Source organism: Harpia harpyja, chromosome 5, assembly GCF_026419915.1.
Source record: "Harpia harpyja isolate bHarHar1 chromosome 5, bHarHar1 primary haplotype, whole genome shotgun sequence".
NCBI classification, from domain to species: Eukaryota; Metazoa; Chordata; class Aves; order Accipitriformes; family Accipitridae; genus Harpia; species Harpia harpyja.
In genome coordinates this window covers 26,967,074-26,984,720 of record NC_068944.1, presented here as the reverse complement: position 1 = coordinate 26,984,720, position 17,647 = coordinate 26,967,074, and the positions used below count along the sequence as shown (strand labels likewise).

General features: G+C 34.9%; 1 protein-coding gene across 4 annotated transcripts in view; it reads left to right on the top strand.

Annotated features, from left to right (window-relative positions):
* Positions 1 to 17,647, top strand: part of ESCO1 (establishment of sister chromatid cohesion N-acetyltransferase 1) — a 34,793-nt gene that overhangs the window by 7,514 nt on the left and 9,632 nt on the right. For all 4 annotated transcript variants that reach the window (XR_008235196.1, XM_052787104.1, XM_052787105.1 and 1 more), the window contains exons 7-8: positions 2,105 to 2,219; positions 11,838 to 11,969. Coding sequence is in view for 3 of the 4 variants with exons in the window: in XM_052787104.1 (XP_052643064.1) it covers positions 2,105 to 2,219; positions 11,838 to 11,969 (247 nt within the window). In the remaining variant the exon portion in view is untranslated. The remainder of the gene's footprint in view (positions 1 to 2,104; positions 2,220 to 11,837; positions 11,970 to 17,647) is intronic.

Sequence of the window (17,647 nt, the reverse complement as noted above, 5' to 3'; positions counted from 1 at the left end):
TATTAAGGGATGTTTTTATTTTGTTAAGAAAATTATTAAGCAAGATATTTGTTAACTGCACATTTATTTTAAAAAGTAGAATTTAACAGAGTTGGGAAAACATTTCTAATGGTCTTTTCCTCAAATCAGATGATAATGAGAGAGTATGGGAAAGGTTTACCACATGATTTTCACTTACCGAATGACTTCACTTACTTCTGGAAGAGTTTTCTAATCCTTAAATTATGGGAGTCTTGTATATATGAAATCTTTTTAGGTGAGGAAGAGGGGATTTAATTTGGGGTAGTTTGTGACTGCTGTGAAATGAAGGTGTCAGCTGCCATAAAAAATTATTCTTGTTCTTATTACTATCTAAATTGTTCTTACTGCTAACTAAATTGTTCTTACTACTAACAGTTCAAATTTGTGTTTTATCCTTGATCATGTTGACTCTTGTAGTTTTTGAACAATTCTGACATAGTCTCTGGTTTTATCCGATTACAAGCTAAAGATAATAATTCAATAATTTCTTCGTACCTGATACCTTGAACAGCAACATAGTTGGCACAGTGGTTAGTATATTGATACTGTTTTCTATATTCATAATGGAGACAAGAAGAAATGATGCAGTTCATTTTCATTACATCTATCTGAGGCCAGATTAACAATTCTGGCTAACCAGCCCTTTTGTATGTGTTAAAAAACTCTACTACTATGGAATTTCACAGAAGATGGGTGGTAAGGTACATGTAAAACTAGTTAAATGAATATTTTTAGATTTTTTCAATAAATATTACAATAACTTTGATTTCTCATATTTTTATTCTCAACTGCCAAACAGCTTTATGGTATCTAATCACATTTATTAACTTTATTAGCTGAACGAGCCCATATTGATTTACTATTATTTGTATTTATATATTTCTTGTGAGAGCTTTCTTACCCTGCTTTCCATAGGCTATCCGAGATTTAAGCCATCATTCTTTCTGTGGTACTCCTGGCACAACATAGAGTAATGTGCATATCTACAGTGTAGCTCTCTTTAGGACTTTGTAAGAAAAGGTTGCAGTGGGAAAAGGCAAACCTTGAAGTAGCTACTTAATGCAAATTTTGGGGCACATGACAGGAATAAAAAAATTAGCTCTGTTTTAGCACAAAAAATGCTGTTTTAAAAAGGTCTGGCAAGAGTTTTTCTTTTTGAAAAATTACTGAATTTTGAATATTCAGTAACATTTTGAAATTCTGAATATTTTGAAAAAGTACTGAATTTGAAAATCACTGAACTAACCTGCTACCTGTACTACAGCAGCTGCTACAATTAAGTGTTTGGCCCTATATCTTAAGTTTGGTAAGAAACAGAAAATATGTAAAAACCTAGTTGAAGTACGAGTATTTTTGTGTGTGTTTTGGTGATCTCCACAAGTGTTACCCAAACCTGGAATTAATGTTGTTTTTCTCCTGAATATAGTAGCAAGTTCATAGAATAACTTTGTTGTTGATGTATTATAGTATTTTCCAGTGTTTCTTTCAGTCGTGACAAGAGAAAACTTAAACTGAGTAAGAGATTTCAGTGATATCCATTTATTCCTCAGGTCCTCTTTTCCCTCCCTTCACTGCCAGTCATTAGAAGAGAATAAATTTAAACTGAATTTAAGAGATTTATGACATCTGTTTTATATTTCCCACTTATATTTGTGGGAATATTTACATGGTCTGCTTTAGCAGCCTGATGTATGATACCTAGAACTAGAAACCTAAACTTTAAGTAGGAAATATGTAGCATTAGGCACCATCAGTCATGCTCTGAAAATGCCTCAGTTAAATGCTTGTGTTAATGGTTGTGACTAACCTACCCCACTTGATTATAAATTTAATATTTTAAATTTTTTATTAAAAAAATCTTGTGATTAGGCTAATCACAAACTGTATTTTTTGGTTAATCCTTTTATTTCCTTGTTTTTCCATTTGAATTACAAATTAAAATATATAGGACTGTGTTTTGGGTAATTAACTTGGGTTTGCTTCTCATTAAAGTTTAGCTGTACTAATCATGATGGCTTTGAGTATCTAGGATGACATGTATAAGCAGTCCCTTTTTTAACATGAAATGTATTTATATTTCAAGGGTTCCATTGTCAAATCCTTCATTAGCATCAAAATGCAGTAACTTCCTACCATCTGAGGAACATATTCAGAAGCTAAAAGAAGCAGGAAAAGATGGTGATAAGCAGCTGATCATAGTAAGTAATACCTTTTTAGTGAGGCTTATAGCTTCTTGAAGAAATTACTTTTGAATTTGCACTGCTGTGTTTTTATGAACTTGTCTAAAAATCATTACTTACACGTACTACTGTTACCATTGTAAATGATTGTGAAAGTAGAACCTGTACTAGATTGTTATTCAATGTTGATGGAAAAATGGTGGCAGACAAACTTAACATTTAAAGCCGATTCTTGTTAGAACAAATTTCTGCATTTTTTTAATAGAATGGCTATTCGGTAAAAATACAGTTGTTTTAGGGAGAATGAATTTGCCTTTGCTTATGTGCAAAATCTTTCTTAAAATTTCAGAATTATAGGGGGAGGTGCATCTGGCAGATTGTGTGGAAAAAATAATATCAACAGATTTGTTCCTGCATCATTCAAATGTCCGTTGTTCTGAGACAAAGATTTTCCTGTGGATGCGCTCATTTTCACCATAATATTTAAACAGCAATACTAGTTTGGTTATTTGTTCTTACCCTTTTTGCTATTGGCTACCAAATGCAGGTATCTCTTTTAAAATAAGAAAATGCACAATGAGAAGGAAGAGAGTGGCACACAGTCGTTTTTCTATCTTGAATCACACAACTTGATAGTGAAACAATTGGAGGTTTTGGTTGTGTTTCATTTTGTGTTTTTAATAATTCACACATGGGACAATCCTTGAGAAATGAAAGGCTGGAGCTGGGAAGCTACAGAGAGAGAGGAATCCAGGCCATTAGGAAGGAGGACTTTGTAGTAAGCTTCTTATGAAATTATCCCTCTCACATGTATCACTGGTGGTCTTGCTAAACTGCAATTTTTTAATGTCACACATGGATTATACACATGAAATACTAACTAAAATAGAACCAGGTGAATTCTGAACACTATCTTGTCACCATGCTGAAATATTTTAAAATCAGAACTTCTGAGAACTAAATTGATAAACATATCCTTTACTTGCCTAAAGTGATACAAATCTAGGCACTTGAATGCCTAGTCACAGGGTGATAAAAGAACCATATCTAACATTTAAGAAGTATTTCAGCTATTGCCTCTTTAAAACTCATTTTACCAACAGAGTTAAAATGCATTATTAAATATCTTGACTATATTAAAAGGACTATAAGAATATTCCTTTTCATTTCGGTAAAGCTAATTTAATTTTTGCTCATACAGTAATACAACTTGACTGAAGAGTTGCTAGGATCTTTGACAAGAAGACATACAGAACTTTCTGCTTAGCTACTGAGGAGAGAGGTTGTGTAGTTCTCCTCTGCAGTATTCATACAAAGAGATTTTTTGCAACTTATTGACTATGCTGGTAGTATTTGTGTTTTCAGCCCAAGTTAGGAGAGTAATACTTTTTTCCCCTTGGTATTCAACAATAAAATTTTTAAGTTATTCACCCAGCAAAATTTTAGAGTATAAAGAATGGGTCGTCAATGAAGAACACTAGGGAAAATGGGGGAGACCTAGTTTCTTGTTTTCTGTGTGCATTTCTGGAAAATGCAAGAGTGCACTGTATTTAATTTTTAAATGTGAAAATAACAGCTTCATAATATCTAATATATTTCAGCACTTCATACAAATCTAATTCACTTTGACTTCATTGAGTTCAGAGTAGGCTTTTTATTGTGTTGAAAGGGCATTTTGGTAATGGCTGTAGTTCATGTTACCAAGAGAGCATTAGGTAAGGTATTGCTCTATTATTCTTTTACCTGGGGAAAAACTGCTTTTAGCATTGTCAAAACATATAGAGGAATCCAAATATTTGTTAAGCCATTTTGTAAAATACTATTCTTGACATTAATTACCGTGGAGACGAGACATAGTTATGTCTAGAATAGTTTGTGCTGGCATCTGGAGGGCAAAAATTGCTAAATGTGACTTCTAAAGTACCAGACTTTGCTTGTACAAGTACTCAAAAGATTGTGGATTAAATGCACGTAATACAATAAGGTGCCTTATGTAATTAATAGTTTTGTTTGCAAAACAGTGGTGAATTTCTTAAATGTGGATTCTGAATGGCTGGTCTTTTTTTTTTTTTTTTTTAGGAAATATTTTCAAAGGTGTTTATGTACTTCTGTAATGATCCTCTGAGAACAGAGAAAAGATTCATTTGGTTTAAAAGCTGTTCAGGTTGAAATTTCTCCTATACATAGAGCAGTCTTACTACACACAGTCAAATCACTTAAATTAGCATTTATAGTGTCTGTAAAAAATTTTATAGTTAATAGCTAGAAATCATTTTTATTTCAAGTTTCTGGCATGTTGTATTAAGAGGAGCAGTTTCATTATTCTTTACCTTGAGCAGAGTTGGGAAGTCATGCTTTTATTCTTAGCAAGGGGCATTTAACTTGCACTTTGTTACACTTTTTAAAAAAAAAATTAAATGCCTGAAAGGTGCAATTTTGGGCTCTCTACTGTGAGATCTGATTCTTTTGGAGATCCATCAAGCCAGTCCATCTTAATGTATGTACAGAATACTACTTTCTTTTTGTAACTGAAGCGGAAAAAATAGTTGGGCTTAGTTTGACTCATCACATGATATGCTATCTTTGTTTTGCTGGTTTTTTGCTATTGAATTTTCCTAGTCTTTTGTATTTAAGTTTGACATCTGTCCTTTTAATTGTCTTTACAGTATCTGAGGCTCAAAGTCTGGGATGTTACAATATTGTCTGTGTATTCTGACCTTTTCATTTTGCTGAGCTGTATTTAGAGAGGTGTTATGGTAAAACTAGTCTTTGTTTTCCACAATATGCTTTATTTATTTATATTTAATCCTTAAAGATGTATCTTACCCCATATGATTGCTATAATGAATAGATTGATTTTCTATTTTCTTAAGTAATACAGTCTTTAACAAGCTTTAAGGCTATTTGGCTGTAACAGTAGTAAAATAATACAACTTCTGTTTGTAGAAGAAATATTTAGTAGCTGTACGTGCACCATTCTTTTTCTTGGTACACATCATCTAGTTATCTGAGCAGCTTTCAAACACAAAATTATCTTCATTTTGTCGAGGTACAACTAAGACAAAAGATGAGTTGTTTCTGTTTTCTTCAGATTTGCTTGCTGTCACACATCTTAAAAAGCAAGTCTCTTCAGAGTGTAGAACTTCAACTGAAAACAGCAAGGAATCTAATGCCGCAACAAACTTCGTAAAACAAACAGTGACAGGAAACAGTGGTGTTCGAAGCGATGTACAAAGATTTAGGTTCAGACCAAGGAGAGCATGATCTGTTTTTCTGGAGGCTAAAAATATGTTATATTCCAAATCTATGACCTGGTGTTTGCAGAAGTAGTCTGTTCTGAATATTTGTGAACTGTACCCTCTTACACTTCATTTAAATGTTCAGTTGGTAGGTTGACAGTTATGTGAAGCTCCATATTGGAAGTTTTATAGAGTAATGCACTAAAATTGTTCTTTACTTTCCAAGTACTTCAATCTGATGTGCAAATACGAGAACTTGAACATGAAATCATCTGTTCCTTTAACTTCTGAAATGGAAGGAAATACAAATGTGCAAAGCATATGTTTTCAATTTTCATAAAATGAGATATGCTTTACATCCAAGTCAAGGAAAGTCAGTTGTTTGCTTCTTGTAAAAATTTTGCTTGCCTGCCAGATCCATGACAAAATTTTGACCATAAAAATAGGATTCGATAAAAGCATTAATGCTACAAAGGAATGTTCTAAATAATGACCTATGAGGTACAGGGATACTTCTTCCATTTTATGCCACTAGGGAGACATGTTCCTTTGAAAATTAAACTAGACTTTTGAAAATGATACTCATCAGTTTTAGGAGAGAACGTGTAAAAAGAATGAACAACTAAAGTCACTGAAGTGATAAAAAGATAGTATAGTGTTACAGAGACTTTTCTGTCTTTCTAGAGATCTGAGTTAGTGCCTGGATGCAAGCAAACATGATTAAATGTGGATGATCTTTATAAGCATCAGCAAATGCATGGATCAGCATTGCTTGGTGGAAGATGCTTTTGATTCTGAGATTTGAATTGGTGCTATATGTGGAAGTGATGTGCAGGCTAATTGAGTTTACACATTTGGATATTGTGCTTGGAATTTTTCCTTATGTATATTTTGGTTGAACTTGAACATAGTTTCCTGTTTGACTGAAATACGTAATATATGAAAGAAATATTTTTATTTAAGCTGAAAACACAGTCCTCATTGGAAATAATAAGTGTAAAAGTGATTTCTTATGAGCCTGAAGAGAGTTGTGTAATGACCATTTAAAGCTGCTGGTTTCTTAAACTAGTATAGTCTGGTTGGCAATTTCTCTGAAGAACTGGAGAATGGCTTTTGGGCAATGTTTTGTTCTTCACATTAGTTAAGTACTGCCTCTTTTCTTTCCTGTAATCCCAGTAAAAACAAGGCAGTGGTTACTGCATAAGTGACTGGAGAGGGAGTTTGGTAGTTGAGAGCAGTCACTCTTCCTTTCTTCCCACAAAAATCTTACCCTTTGGGACAGCTTGCTCTTAGGGGGGGCAGTAATGGCCATCCTTTCTTATTATCACTCCTTCCCATTTCTACTTCACTGCAGCAACCCAGCTTTCTCTAGCAAATTCAGGTGGGTTGTGTTTGGTGTCCTTTGTCCTGAAGGTGAGAAATGTTTTGTAAGGTTAGCTGCAGACCTGATACAGGAATTCAGGCACAAGGCTACCAACATTGTGTTGTGGGTTAACCCTAGCAGGAAGCTAAGCACTGTGCAGCTGCTCGCTCACTCCCCCTAAGTAGAATGGGGGAGAAAACTCATGGGTTGAGATAAGGACAGTTTAATAGGTAAAGCAAAAGTGGTGCACGCAACCAAAGCAAAATAAGGCATTTATTCGCTACTTCCCATTGGCTTGCAGGTGTTAGGCCATCTCCAGGAAAGCAGGACTTCATCATGTGTAACGGTTGGGAAGACAAATGCCGTAACTACAAATGTCCTCCCCTTCCTCCCTCTTTCCCTCAGCTTTTATTGCTCAGCATGATGCCATATGGTATGGGATACCTCTCTGGTCAGTTGGGGTCAGCTGTCCCAGCTGTGTCCCCTCCCAACTTCTTGTGCACCCCCAGCCTACTCGCTGGCACAGCAGTGGAGAAACAGAAAAGGCCTCAATGCTGTGTAAGCACTGTGCAGCAATAGCTAAAACATCCCTGTGTTATCAATGCTGTTTTGGTCACAAATCTAAAGCATAGCACCATAGCAGCTGCTATGAAGAAAATTAACCTTATCCCAGCCAAAACAAGTATACATTGGAACACCCTCTGTAATATTCTTGAATAATGTTTTTATATGGGTTGAGAACAGATTAATTTTCCATTGTAAATATTGTGCAGATTTGTTTTTTAACTTTTGTGGTTTTTTCATATTGCTTTAGCTAATGACCAGTGAAGATATCATTTCATGATGGATAATGACCCTCTATTTTAATTTTTCAAATATGTGAAATAAAATTAGATACATTACAGTTCTGAAAGTTTCAAGTTGGTTTATATCCTCTGGCTAAAATAGCTTTTCAGAAAGATGGGTACAGGTGATGGGGGTTTTTTTTGGTTGGTTGTTTTTTTGTTGTCGTTAAATTCCATATTCTTCATTTTAAAGTGAAACTTGTTTCTGAGTTGGGTCATGTCTCCTGATCCTCCTGGTCAGCAAGGGGATCTACCCATCAGCTTCAGTCTTGAATGCATCTTTCGTTGAAATAGCATTCTTTGACCTTTTCATTTTCTGTGGAGAGCCCAAAAATCTTTGTGTTGTTCCTTCCTGCTCTTCTTGTATTTCCTTTCCAGCCTGCCTGTTTCTATGGCTGGGTTTTATTCTTTGCTCTGTGAAAAGACTAGAGGAAAAAATAATCTTCCTCTAACTAACACTAGGTAATCAAGAAGGAGGTGACCTAATCTGTGTCTGAAGAGAGAGAAAAGAAAAAAAAAAAAAAAAAGGCCCCTTTTCATCTCCTACAGAGGCACCAAATGCCTTTTTTGCTTGCAGGGCTCCTTATTCCACATATGGAGGATCAGCAGACATGCACCTTCTCAAAGAAGATATTGGTAAGACTTTTCTTTCTGTCTAACACAGAATTAAGAAACCCTTCTGGAGATTAAGACAACATTGTCACAATGTTCAGTTACAGTTAGCCTTGAAACAGTGGATCTTGTATATCCTGTGCTTATATTAATGAGGATTGCCTGAGTTGTCGGGAATGCTTAATTGCCATCTACACATGCAGAATTTGCTTAGGAAATAAAAGTATCCTTGCTCTTTATTGTTATTGTTTAGAAAATTGAGTTGTAAATAGAGTAACACGTTTTTCTGCCTGCAACCCCACATTTTCTTAAATATTGCTCTGAAAAACATGTGTCTCAGTTCTGAGAGTCAAACCTCTTACATCTTTTTCTAGTTGTGACAGATCGACAGTTTATTCTCTAGTACCCAGTATCTGATGTTTGCTGAGAAGATTCCCCCCCCCCCCCCCAAATCCCACTTTTAACTTTTTATTTACTCTCCTATGTGGTGCATAAGGTGTTCTTGGGTTGGTTGGGGGTTTTTTTGTTATTCTTCCCTCCCCATTAGGAAGAACTGGCAACCTTTAATGCACTATTATTGTTTGGGAGCACTTTTTCCCTCTTGATGCATGCCCTTTCCAATTTTGCTTATGCAATGACATCGGGTTAAAAATAGTCAGATTCTGTAGATGTTTTGTTAAAGTACACGAATGCATTCTTCATAATTCCTGACTTTATTTTGCATGTCCTGTTTTTTTTTTGTTGTTGTTGTTGTACTCTGCATTGGATTTACAAAGCTGCTTTTTTTTTTTCTGTCTGAAGCTTTATGTCCTATGGTGTGGCTTTGAAATAGTACTTCAGTTACACAAAAAGGCTATTTTCTTTACTGCCCTCAGGATACTGTGAAGTATTTGCTGAAAAGTATAGTCAGCATTTGTTAGGGCTACAGAGTTCAAAAGATTGCTTTAGATACTATAATGTGTTTTTTATGATAATTCACATAGCAGATTCTTAATACTAACCTCTGTGTGTAGCCCATTGATACAACTGAATGTGTGTAAAAATAATATCAGTGAAACCCTTAAAAAACAAAAACCAAACAAAAAAATCTACCCCAAAACCCAAACCCACTGATACCTGCAACATCCAAGAAAGTCAGTCTGTAAAATACAATATGGCAGTACTATTCCAGGGAAATAATCTGTTCCTGGAGACTTGCAAAACAGCATATGTGTCTACAAGGCAAGATGGGATGAGCTAAGGAGCCTGACAACTTTGAGGATATCCTTGCCCCAAATTTTTTTGATGACTTCCTACACAGCTAGGCTTTTTTTTGGCTTGAGATTTTTGGTAGTAAACTAATAGATACTTCGGCTTAAATACCTTTAGCTTTTTGATCATTTGAAAATAAATTGTTTCATGAGACTTACTGCAGCACTGCATTGTGCTAAGTATTTTAAGAGTTGCATTATGTAGCTATTTTCTAATTTACATGTCTTATTTTTTTGAAGTATATTCCAAGCATCAAAGTAGACTTCCTCTTCACTTATCCTACCCTAGGTATAGGGGATATGTTCTCCATCTTCAAGATAGGAACTACTGAGTTTGGTTCAATTGGTTCATCTTAAGATAATCGCCATATGTCATCCTTCCTGTTGAACTGACTTTTTTCACCTTTCATGTATAAACCCTTGAAATGCAGTATATATTTTGGTGGCCAGAAGGGCCACCTTGCTGCTTTAAAGAAAGTCTGCAGGTAAAGTAAAATGTCTTGGATTCAACTTTTACACCTTTAGAAATTTCATCTTATTCTGACTTTGCAAATCTAACCTCAGGGTTCATCTTTCTTTTTTCCTTCAGAAAATTAATGTACTTCTGTTTCTCCTTCTGTATACAGTAGGAATGTATAAATTGACAATACTGTTAAAGAAATAACTTCTCAGATTGAGCTTCTTTCTTTTGGCTGAGTTCCATATATGTGCTCTTAAAGAGAAGTTCAACTCTGAATTTGCCTGGCCAGTTGTAGCTTTAGTCTTGTGTTGGAAAGAAACTGATATCTACATTTTAGATTTCACTAATGACTGCTTGAAATAAGTTGCTGTTGTGTGGAGAACTGAGCTGTCATGTAGCTCTTACATGTACTTAAAACATATCTTTGAAGATGGAAGGAGTAAGAACTGATTCATAAACACTTTTGCTGTGTTGCAGAATGCTTTCTTCCATAAAGTAGGCTTTTTTACTATGAATATTTTCAGCTCTTAGAAAACAAAATTAAGCTCAGGTGATCTGTTTTCTTGCAAATTTTGCACTTTCAATTTGTGCACACAGATAAATTTCCTTTTAAAAAACACTCTCAAGTCGTCTTTTGCTTATATCATATCCTATTTTAGAATATAAAATAACTTTTTTTTCCTCTATCACTTGTTGTATGTGTTAAAATAGATTAAAAGTTACATTTATTGCTGCTTACATAAACTCAATTTCCAAATGTAGTTAAAGAAAAAAATATAATGTATTTGAGCATTAAGCCATCACTTAAAACATGCCTTTTGGCTAGAGACTTCAATCTAACTGGTCTTCTTTTGCTCTTCACAAAAGGCACTCCCTGCACCTGACACTTCACTCTTTATTAGGCACTGACTCCTTAATCTGAGCATACTTCCAAATTAGTAACACTTTTAATGAATAAATAGCAAAGCAATAGGTACGGAGTAGTGCCCTTAATTTGGTAATGGTTATAGAGTAGGAGCATAATCTAAAGGGTCATGAGTAAAATGGTATCATCTTCCATTTGTATTGTAGCTGCTATCCAGTGTCTGAAAAATAAAAGTTATGAACCCTGTACAATTAAGATAGCATGTCAAACATCATTGTTAGCTGTTTCCAAGAGTTAAGACTTAAGTCCTGACAGTATATTAAATGAGGATTTTAATCAATGAAGAGAGGGATAAAAACCATAATGCTATTTGATTGCCTTGAAATACTTGGTTTTCATAAAAACCTAAAAGGTGGTGATCAGCTGTTGCGGATTTATTGCTGATCTTAACGATTATTTCCGTAACTATTGTTTTTTATATTATGCTTCCAAACATTCAGGAAAATGGCTCACATTTGGCCTACCGCAAAACAACTCACAACCAAAAGTCAGGCAGCAGCAGAACTGTAGGGAGAACCAAATAGTGTGGGGCTGTCTGTGGGAATTTTCTTTGTGGAAGATGATTGTATTTACTGCAAATAGGGTAACGAAGGAAAAATTCTCTGTTTTTTGTATTTCATAAAATAAAAGAGAAGTAATTTGTTCAAAACTAATGGGGGTGGAGCTAATTTTAATGTTAGGTAGAGTTTGCTCTGTGATTGATGCCTGTGCCTTTTGAGGCTGTGTGGGGTTTTGAAAGATGGAATTCTAAATTCTGTACTTGTTCTTTCTCCTGTTTCACTGCATTTTAGCCTCTGTGTTGAGTTTCCAGAAGATAAGTTATAAAAGGCATGTCTGATTAGATTAAAGTTCTGTTGAACTGTATTTACTGTGCTTGCAATTGACAAATACCTTTCTTTTTTTTTCTTTTTTTTTCTTTTTTTTTTTTTTCCTTTTAAATAGGATGCAGGACAGAAGAGATTTGGTGCTATTTCCTGTAATATTTGTGGAATGCTTTACACTGCGTCAAATCCAGAGGATGAAACCCAGCATCTGCTATTTCATAACCAGTTCATAAGCGCTGTAAAATATGTGGTATGAAAACCTTATCTTTTTAAAGACATAAGCATTATCTTTTATTTGCTGTGTACTAGTTACAATTCATATTATATTAAGTTGTGTTTTAATGGATTAGTATCATAGTAGGCTATAAATAATCCACTTTGGGAAATAAGTGTTTTTAAGAGCCATGGTAGACAGGTTATATGTAATGTATAAAAATATTTAGTAGGATAGTGGTGTTTCATTGCCATTGTATTCTTTCGGTTACAATTCCCTAATCTTGGTGGGGGGTGAGGGTGGTGATAGGAAAACAAGGAATGTCACTGTTCTGAAAGTGCTAAATACAGGTTTCAGTACAACTGGTGTTTGTGTTGGCTTAATAGTCAGATAAAGAGCTGATTGTACTGTTTGTGTAATTGTGTAATCTTAGATGACTTCTAAATTACTTTTTCTTAATTATGTGTAATTTGAAGAGAGACTGCCTAGGAATCCAGCTGATACAACTTCACAGTATATTGAAACTTTACTGGATTTATAGTGTGATTGTAATCTTTAAAGTCCAAAGTATGATTCCATAACTTCATTATATGTGCTGTATCTATCTCTTGTATTAAACCTCAGATTTGAAAAATTTTGTACAATTTAAAGTATATTGTAAAATCAGCTACTTCACACTAGCTGATATTACAAGACTTACAGGAAATACCTGTTCACATGTCTGAAATCCAGAATAGAATCCACAAAGTCTATTTTCTTTATCACACATGTTACCTTCAGTACTCTACACTCGAGTAGATAAGACCTCCAGGATAACTGAACTGAGGCCACCAATTCATTTCATGTAGGTACGAAATGGCTGTTGGGCTACTCTTAAATCTCAAGCTCAATTGTATCCCACTGTTTACGAATATAAAGATACATCTTCATAGCTAAAGTGTTTGAAACTATCTGGTAAATAGTTCTGGTATTTGTTCTGTTCTTGGTTAGTTTCTGCTGAATAATCCAGACATCTTGAAAGATCTCTTCTGATACACATTAGCTACGTTGTAGGGTGAGACAGGACAGAAAGTGTGATGGAACACAGTACATTATAATGGCAGCATATAATACATTTCCCCATTTTATTCCTGTTTGTCCATTCTGCCCTCCCCCCTGGCCCCCGCCCCAAGTACTTTCAGATCTTGAATGTTACCAAAGATGTAAACATAATTTACAGAAGATGGTGTTAGTTCTTTTGGGCAGAAGCTGGCAGATGAGTTCAGTAGTTACTTAAAGCTGCTATGTTCACGTAGGTAGGAAGCTGCACTGAAGTATTTCGGAGGTTGAAAGAGCTGAAATTTCTCACTTGTATGTATGTCTAGAGTAACAACATGATGAACTAAATAACTATTTATAAAGTTAGGTATGCTTTTAAGTTTAGAAAGTTTCCCTATTGTTTTCTCAGTTGTTAGGCATCTTTTTAAAACTTCACACAATGTGTACTCAAGCAAATTATTTGTATTGTCAGTTCAGTGAGTAAACAGTTCTCTCTCTGAAATCTTTTAAGATTCTAGTTGTGTTTTGTGACATCATAGACAACTACAGAGGGATGATTTAGATGGTTATTCTAGAATAGAAACTGTAGAGTAAGAGGCAAAGGAAGGAGTCTTATGAGGCTTTAAATTCCCCTCGCCTGATTTTTTTTCTCATAATAATTTGATTGACACTCTGTTTTGTGCATGGGTAAGTAACTTTTGCCATGCTAAATAGATAAGTCTTTAGCACTAGTCATTTGACCCATAGTCAGTGGTTCTTGGTTGATTGTATTGTGATAATGTCCATGACAGAAACATCCTCACCTCCTCTTAGAAAATAATTGAATTTTAGATCACCCTTCTTGCCAGTGAATTAGTACACCAAATCTCTACTTGTTAATTCTTAGTCATCCAGAAATACCAGAAGAATGATTGCTAGTTATCTTAGTTTTGCTAGGAGGTTTCTAGTGGGGATTGTTGGGAGGATGGCTTGGAGGTGTGATATGCTTGGTTTCTAGATATTTGTGTGTAGTTACTGTGTTGAAACTATAACTACCTTCCTTTCCCTGACAGAAAGTGTTAACTGGACAGTAGCATCATGGGTTTAAAAAAAAATTGTACTAGAGAAAGTCTTGGTAACTTCTTGGTTAGACTTTCTGGTCCAGGAACATCTGGTCTTGGTGACCTTGGTATGTTACTTTACTAGCTCTCCAGATACTCTTTTTTATGTAGTTAATAGATTTGGTATTATTGTTGATTTGGAGGCCATTCTAAGGTATCTTAGAAGCATTTTTCATTCTCTTGTCATTCACATTTTTCATGCCATATGATGCAGTCCCAGTCTGACTTGAGAAGACTTTTCTCAGTTTTTCCTCCCTTTTGAGTGTCTCGTTACATGCCTAGTAGTTCTATTGATGATTCATTTCACAGAATCACAAAAAGAAGGCCTATATACATTACCAAGCTAGAGCTTCTTGCTGTGAGCTGTGAAAATGGACTTTATTGTTAGTGTCTTTCCCACCTGCATGCAGCTGCTTTGGTTTTTTTGAAAGTACTGAGTAGCCAGAAGATAGTTTGCATGTCTTCAACAAAATATAATTTTGTTTGGTTTTTTTTAAAGGCCTATCTTGTTTCTTTTAGTAAAAATTTCTTTTTAGGTCTCTCTAGAAATTCCATGATGCCCCCTGGAGATAGGGCAGGTTAGCAAGGAGATGGTATTGGGATACTTGTTTTGTCATGGATGGCTGATAGAGACAATAAGGAAATTTTAGGCCTTCTGTGGAGAGAGAAAGTTTGGCAACTTCAATGACATTTTCTAGATTTGGGAACAGAATATTGGCAAGGACTGAATGGGTTTTCTGAAGGGTGCCATTTGCTATTAATAGAAGCATGCAAATTGAACAAGCAAGAAGGTAAGGTGGTCAAGGATAGTACTGGAGCAGGAATAGATTAGTGTGAGAGATGTCCCCTACTGCAGACAAATGTAGGAATCTGTCTCTCTGTCCTTCTGGTTTCAGACATCTGAAAGTCTCCAGAAAAAATATGCCATTCTAGCATGTGTGTGCATTGAGTGGTGACATATACATCGAGTGTTAACTCTGGTGGGATGGATAACTTTGTGGGATGGATACGTGGTTCAGTTTTATGAAATCCTTTAGCTGTGATCCCACACAATATCAGTTGTGTATCCTCTCTGTGATACCACATAGTATCAGCTTAGTATTTCTGTAAATTTTTTTTAAGAGCAAGACGTTATTTTTAATGATGCTTTTAAGTTGTACAGCCAGAAACTTAAGTTAGGAAATGCCTGTGGATTCAGGTGCCTGATGTGAATGCAGTTAATGTGTTTGTATTTCAAGCTTATCCTCTTAGTTAAGAATATCTTGAGCTGAAGAAAGTGGAAGAAGGTGTTATGTGAGCTAATGTCTAATCTGATAAGTTTTAAATTGCTATTCTGCTGTAACTGCATGCAAGCCCGTCTGTGAGATTCCTATGATTTTCAGATAAAAAAAAAAAAAGAAAAAGCAAAAGCAACATTTGACTTCTTGGGGCCTTAGGTTAATAGAATATTGGGATTCAAGATGATGATGAACTTCATGTCATCCTAGAAAGATTTCATGCTTGTTTTGATTTGCATTAAATCCAAAAGTGATACATCTATACAATATAAAACTTCATAATATTTCAAATAAAGTTCTTACCATTAGCTATCTTCTGTGAGAATCTTAGTTTATTACAGAGGGTTGTGTTTAGTAGTTACATCCAAGGATCTTAATGTATTCTACAGTTAAAATCTCGTTCTCTGTATTACGTTCATAGGAAAAAGAGGCAGAATATCTGTAATTTGATGAAGGAGTCAGGAAGAAGAATGTAGTAGACCCATTTCTCTGCTACAAATTATCAAGGATAAAAGTGCACAAAATTTCATACTAAACTTGATTATTAGGGGAAAATTTCATGAATACTTTTCTTAGTGAAGACCAAGAATTACACAGTATTAACCACATTTTCCTCACTACCTGAATATTTTTGAGGAAAAAATGGTATAAGAAAAAAAATCACCAATTTTCATGTATTTGTATTCATTTGAGAAATAGGGAGTACAGACAAGCCAGAACTGACATATATAGAAAGATACCAGGTTTGCTCTCCCATTTCCTACTCTAACATAAGAACTTTTAAAACATGAGGAAGTGCATTGGAAGCAGTCTATTGTGTCTTCTAACTTATGCTTTTAAAGACAAATCTACATCAGAAATTATTTTAAACTATAAGCAGAACATAATTCATGTGAAATTGAGCACTGAACATTTCAGTTACCGTGCTATTAATGTTGGAGCCATCTTTACAACTGTATTCTACATCATTCGTTATATACATACATAATATCCAGTGAAAGCAATGCACTACACAGTGTAGTGGTAATTACTGTCTGTACTATTTCCTGATGTTGTAGCAACTGCTTGTCTGTATTGCCCTTTTTTGAATTATTTCTTTCTTTTGTAATTCTATTGCCATTGCACTTTAATAAACAAGCAGAAGCAATCTTTAATCTTGTTTGAATTGGGAGGAAAATTTAGACGTAGGTTAAAAATAAGTTAACTTTGCATTGCAGAGTTGCCTTATTTTCTCAAACGATTACAAATACCTGTAACATAACATGTAGGGGAGGAAGGTATTGCAACAGTTACTTCAAACCAATGGGGCTGTACAGCACCAGTCTGCTCAGCTGTGGTGATTAGGCTATATGTGCCTTGCTGCTGCTGGCTATAGGTAATCTGTTGTTGAGAGTAGACTTCCAATATCAGGGAGGAGTGGTATAGTCATGTTCTTGTACTCCAGGCCTTGCAGAACATGTATCCTGGTGGGAACAATAGGTTTCCTTTTAACTTCTTTGGTCATCACAAGCAATGTATATCAATGCTTGGGCATCTGATTCAACAGTAAATAAGTCTTAATGCCCTAAGGTAATGTCAATTAAAAGGAAAAGAAAAGCAATTTTTCTGACATTGCAGTAGAATATTATAAAGTATACTGCAGACATAATGCTTTTGTTTCTTACTATAATAAGGTGTTCTTGCCATCTGCCTGAGTGAAGGAGTCCTACTTTAGTTCTCAGTGATTGAAATACCTTGCAGACTGTTGTATTTTGTTTTAATAGTGTTAAAATAGTGGGGGTTTGTTAAAAAAAAAAAGTTAATAGGTGTGTTAAGGGAAATCATCTTCAAACCACATACAAGATACTGGTACTAAAGCATATTTTGTGTATCGTAGATATCTAATAGGATCAATCCCAGCTGAAGCTATAGCACATTTTCCTTAACAGCTTTAATGTTAGAATATGACAGAGCTGTGACCAATCTTGTGCATTACTTCCAATTGTCTGGTTTAAAGGAAGCACAGTTCATTGCTTACTAAGACTGAACAATAAGGATACTGAAGATGCAGTTACTTACGTGAAACGTGCATTTTTCTTTTTTAAATTCTTGGAGCTGCATAAATAACAAAGGAATATGACTTTAAAATGTCTTCACTAAAAATCTTGGATGAGCTTAGGGTTTGCAGAAACTTTTTGGAAAGCTTCATCTAAAGGATACAGTTCTGAATAAATTCCAAAATACTTCAATTTAGAAACTACCCCTCCTGTGAATATGATCAGTCCCCATATCATACTAATCACTTAAGGAAATGAACAGG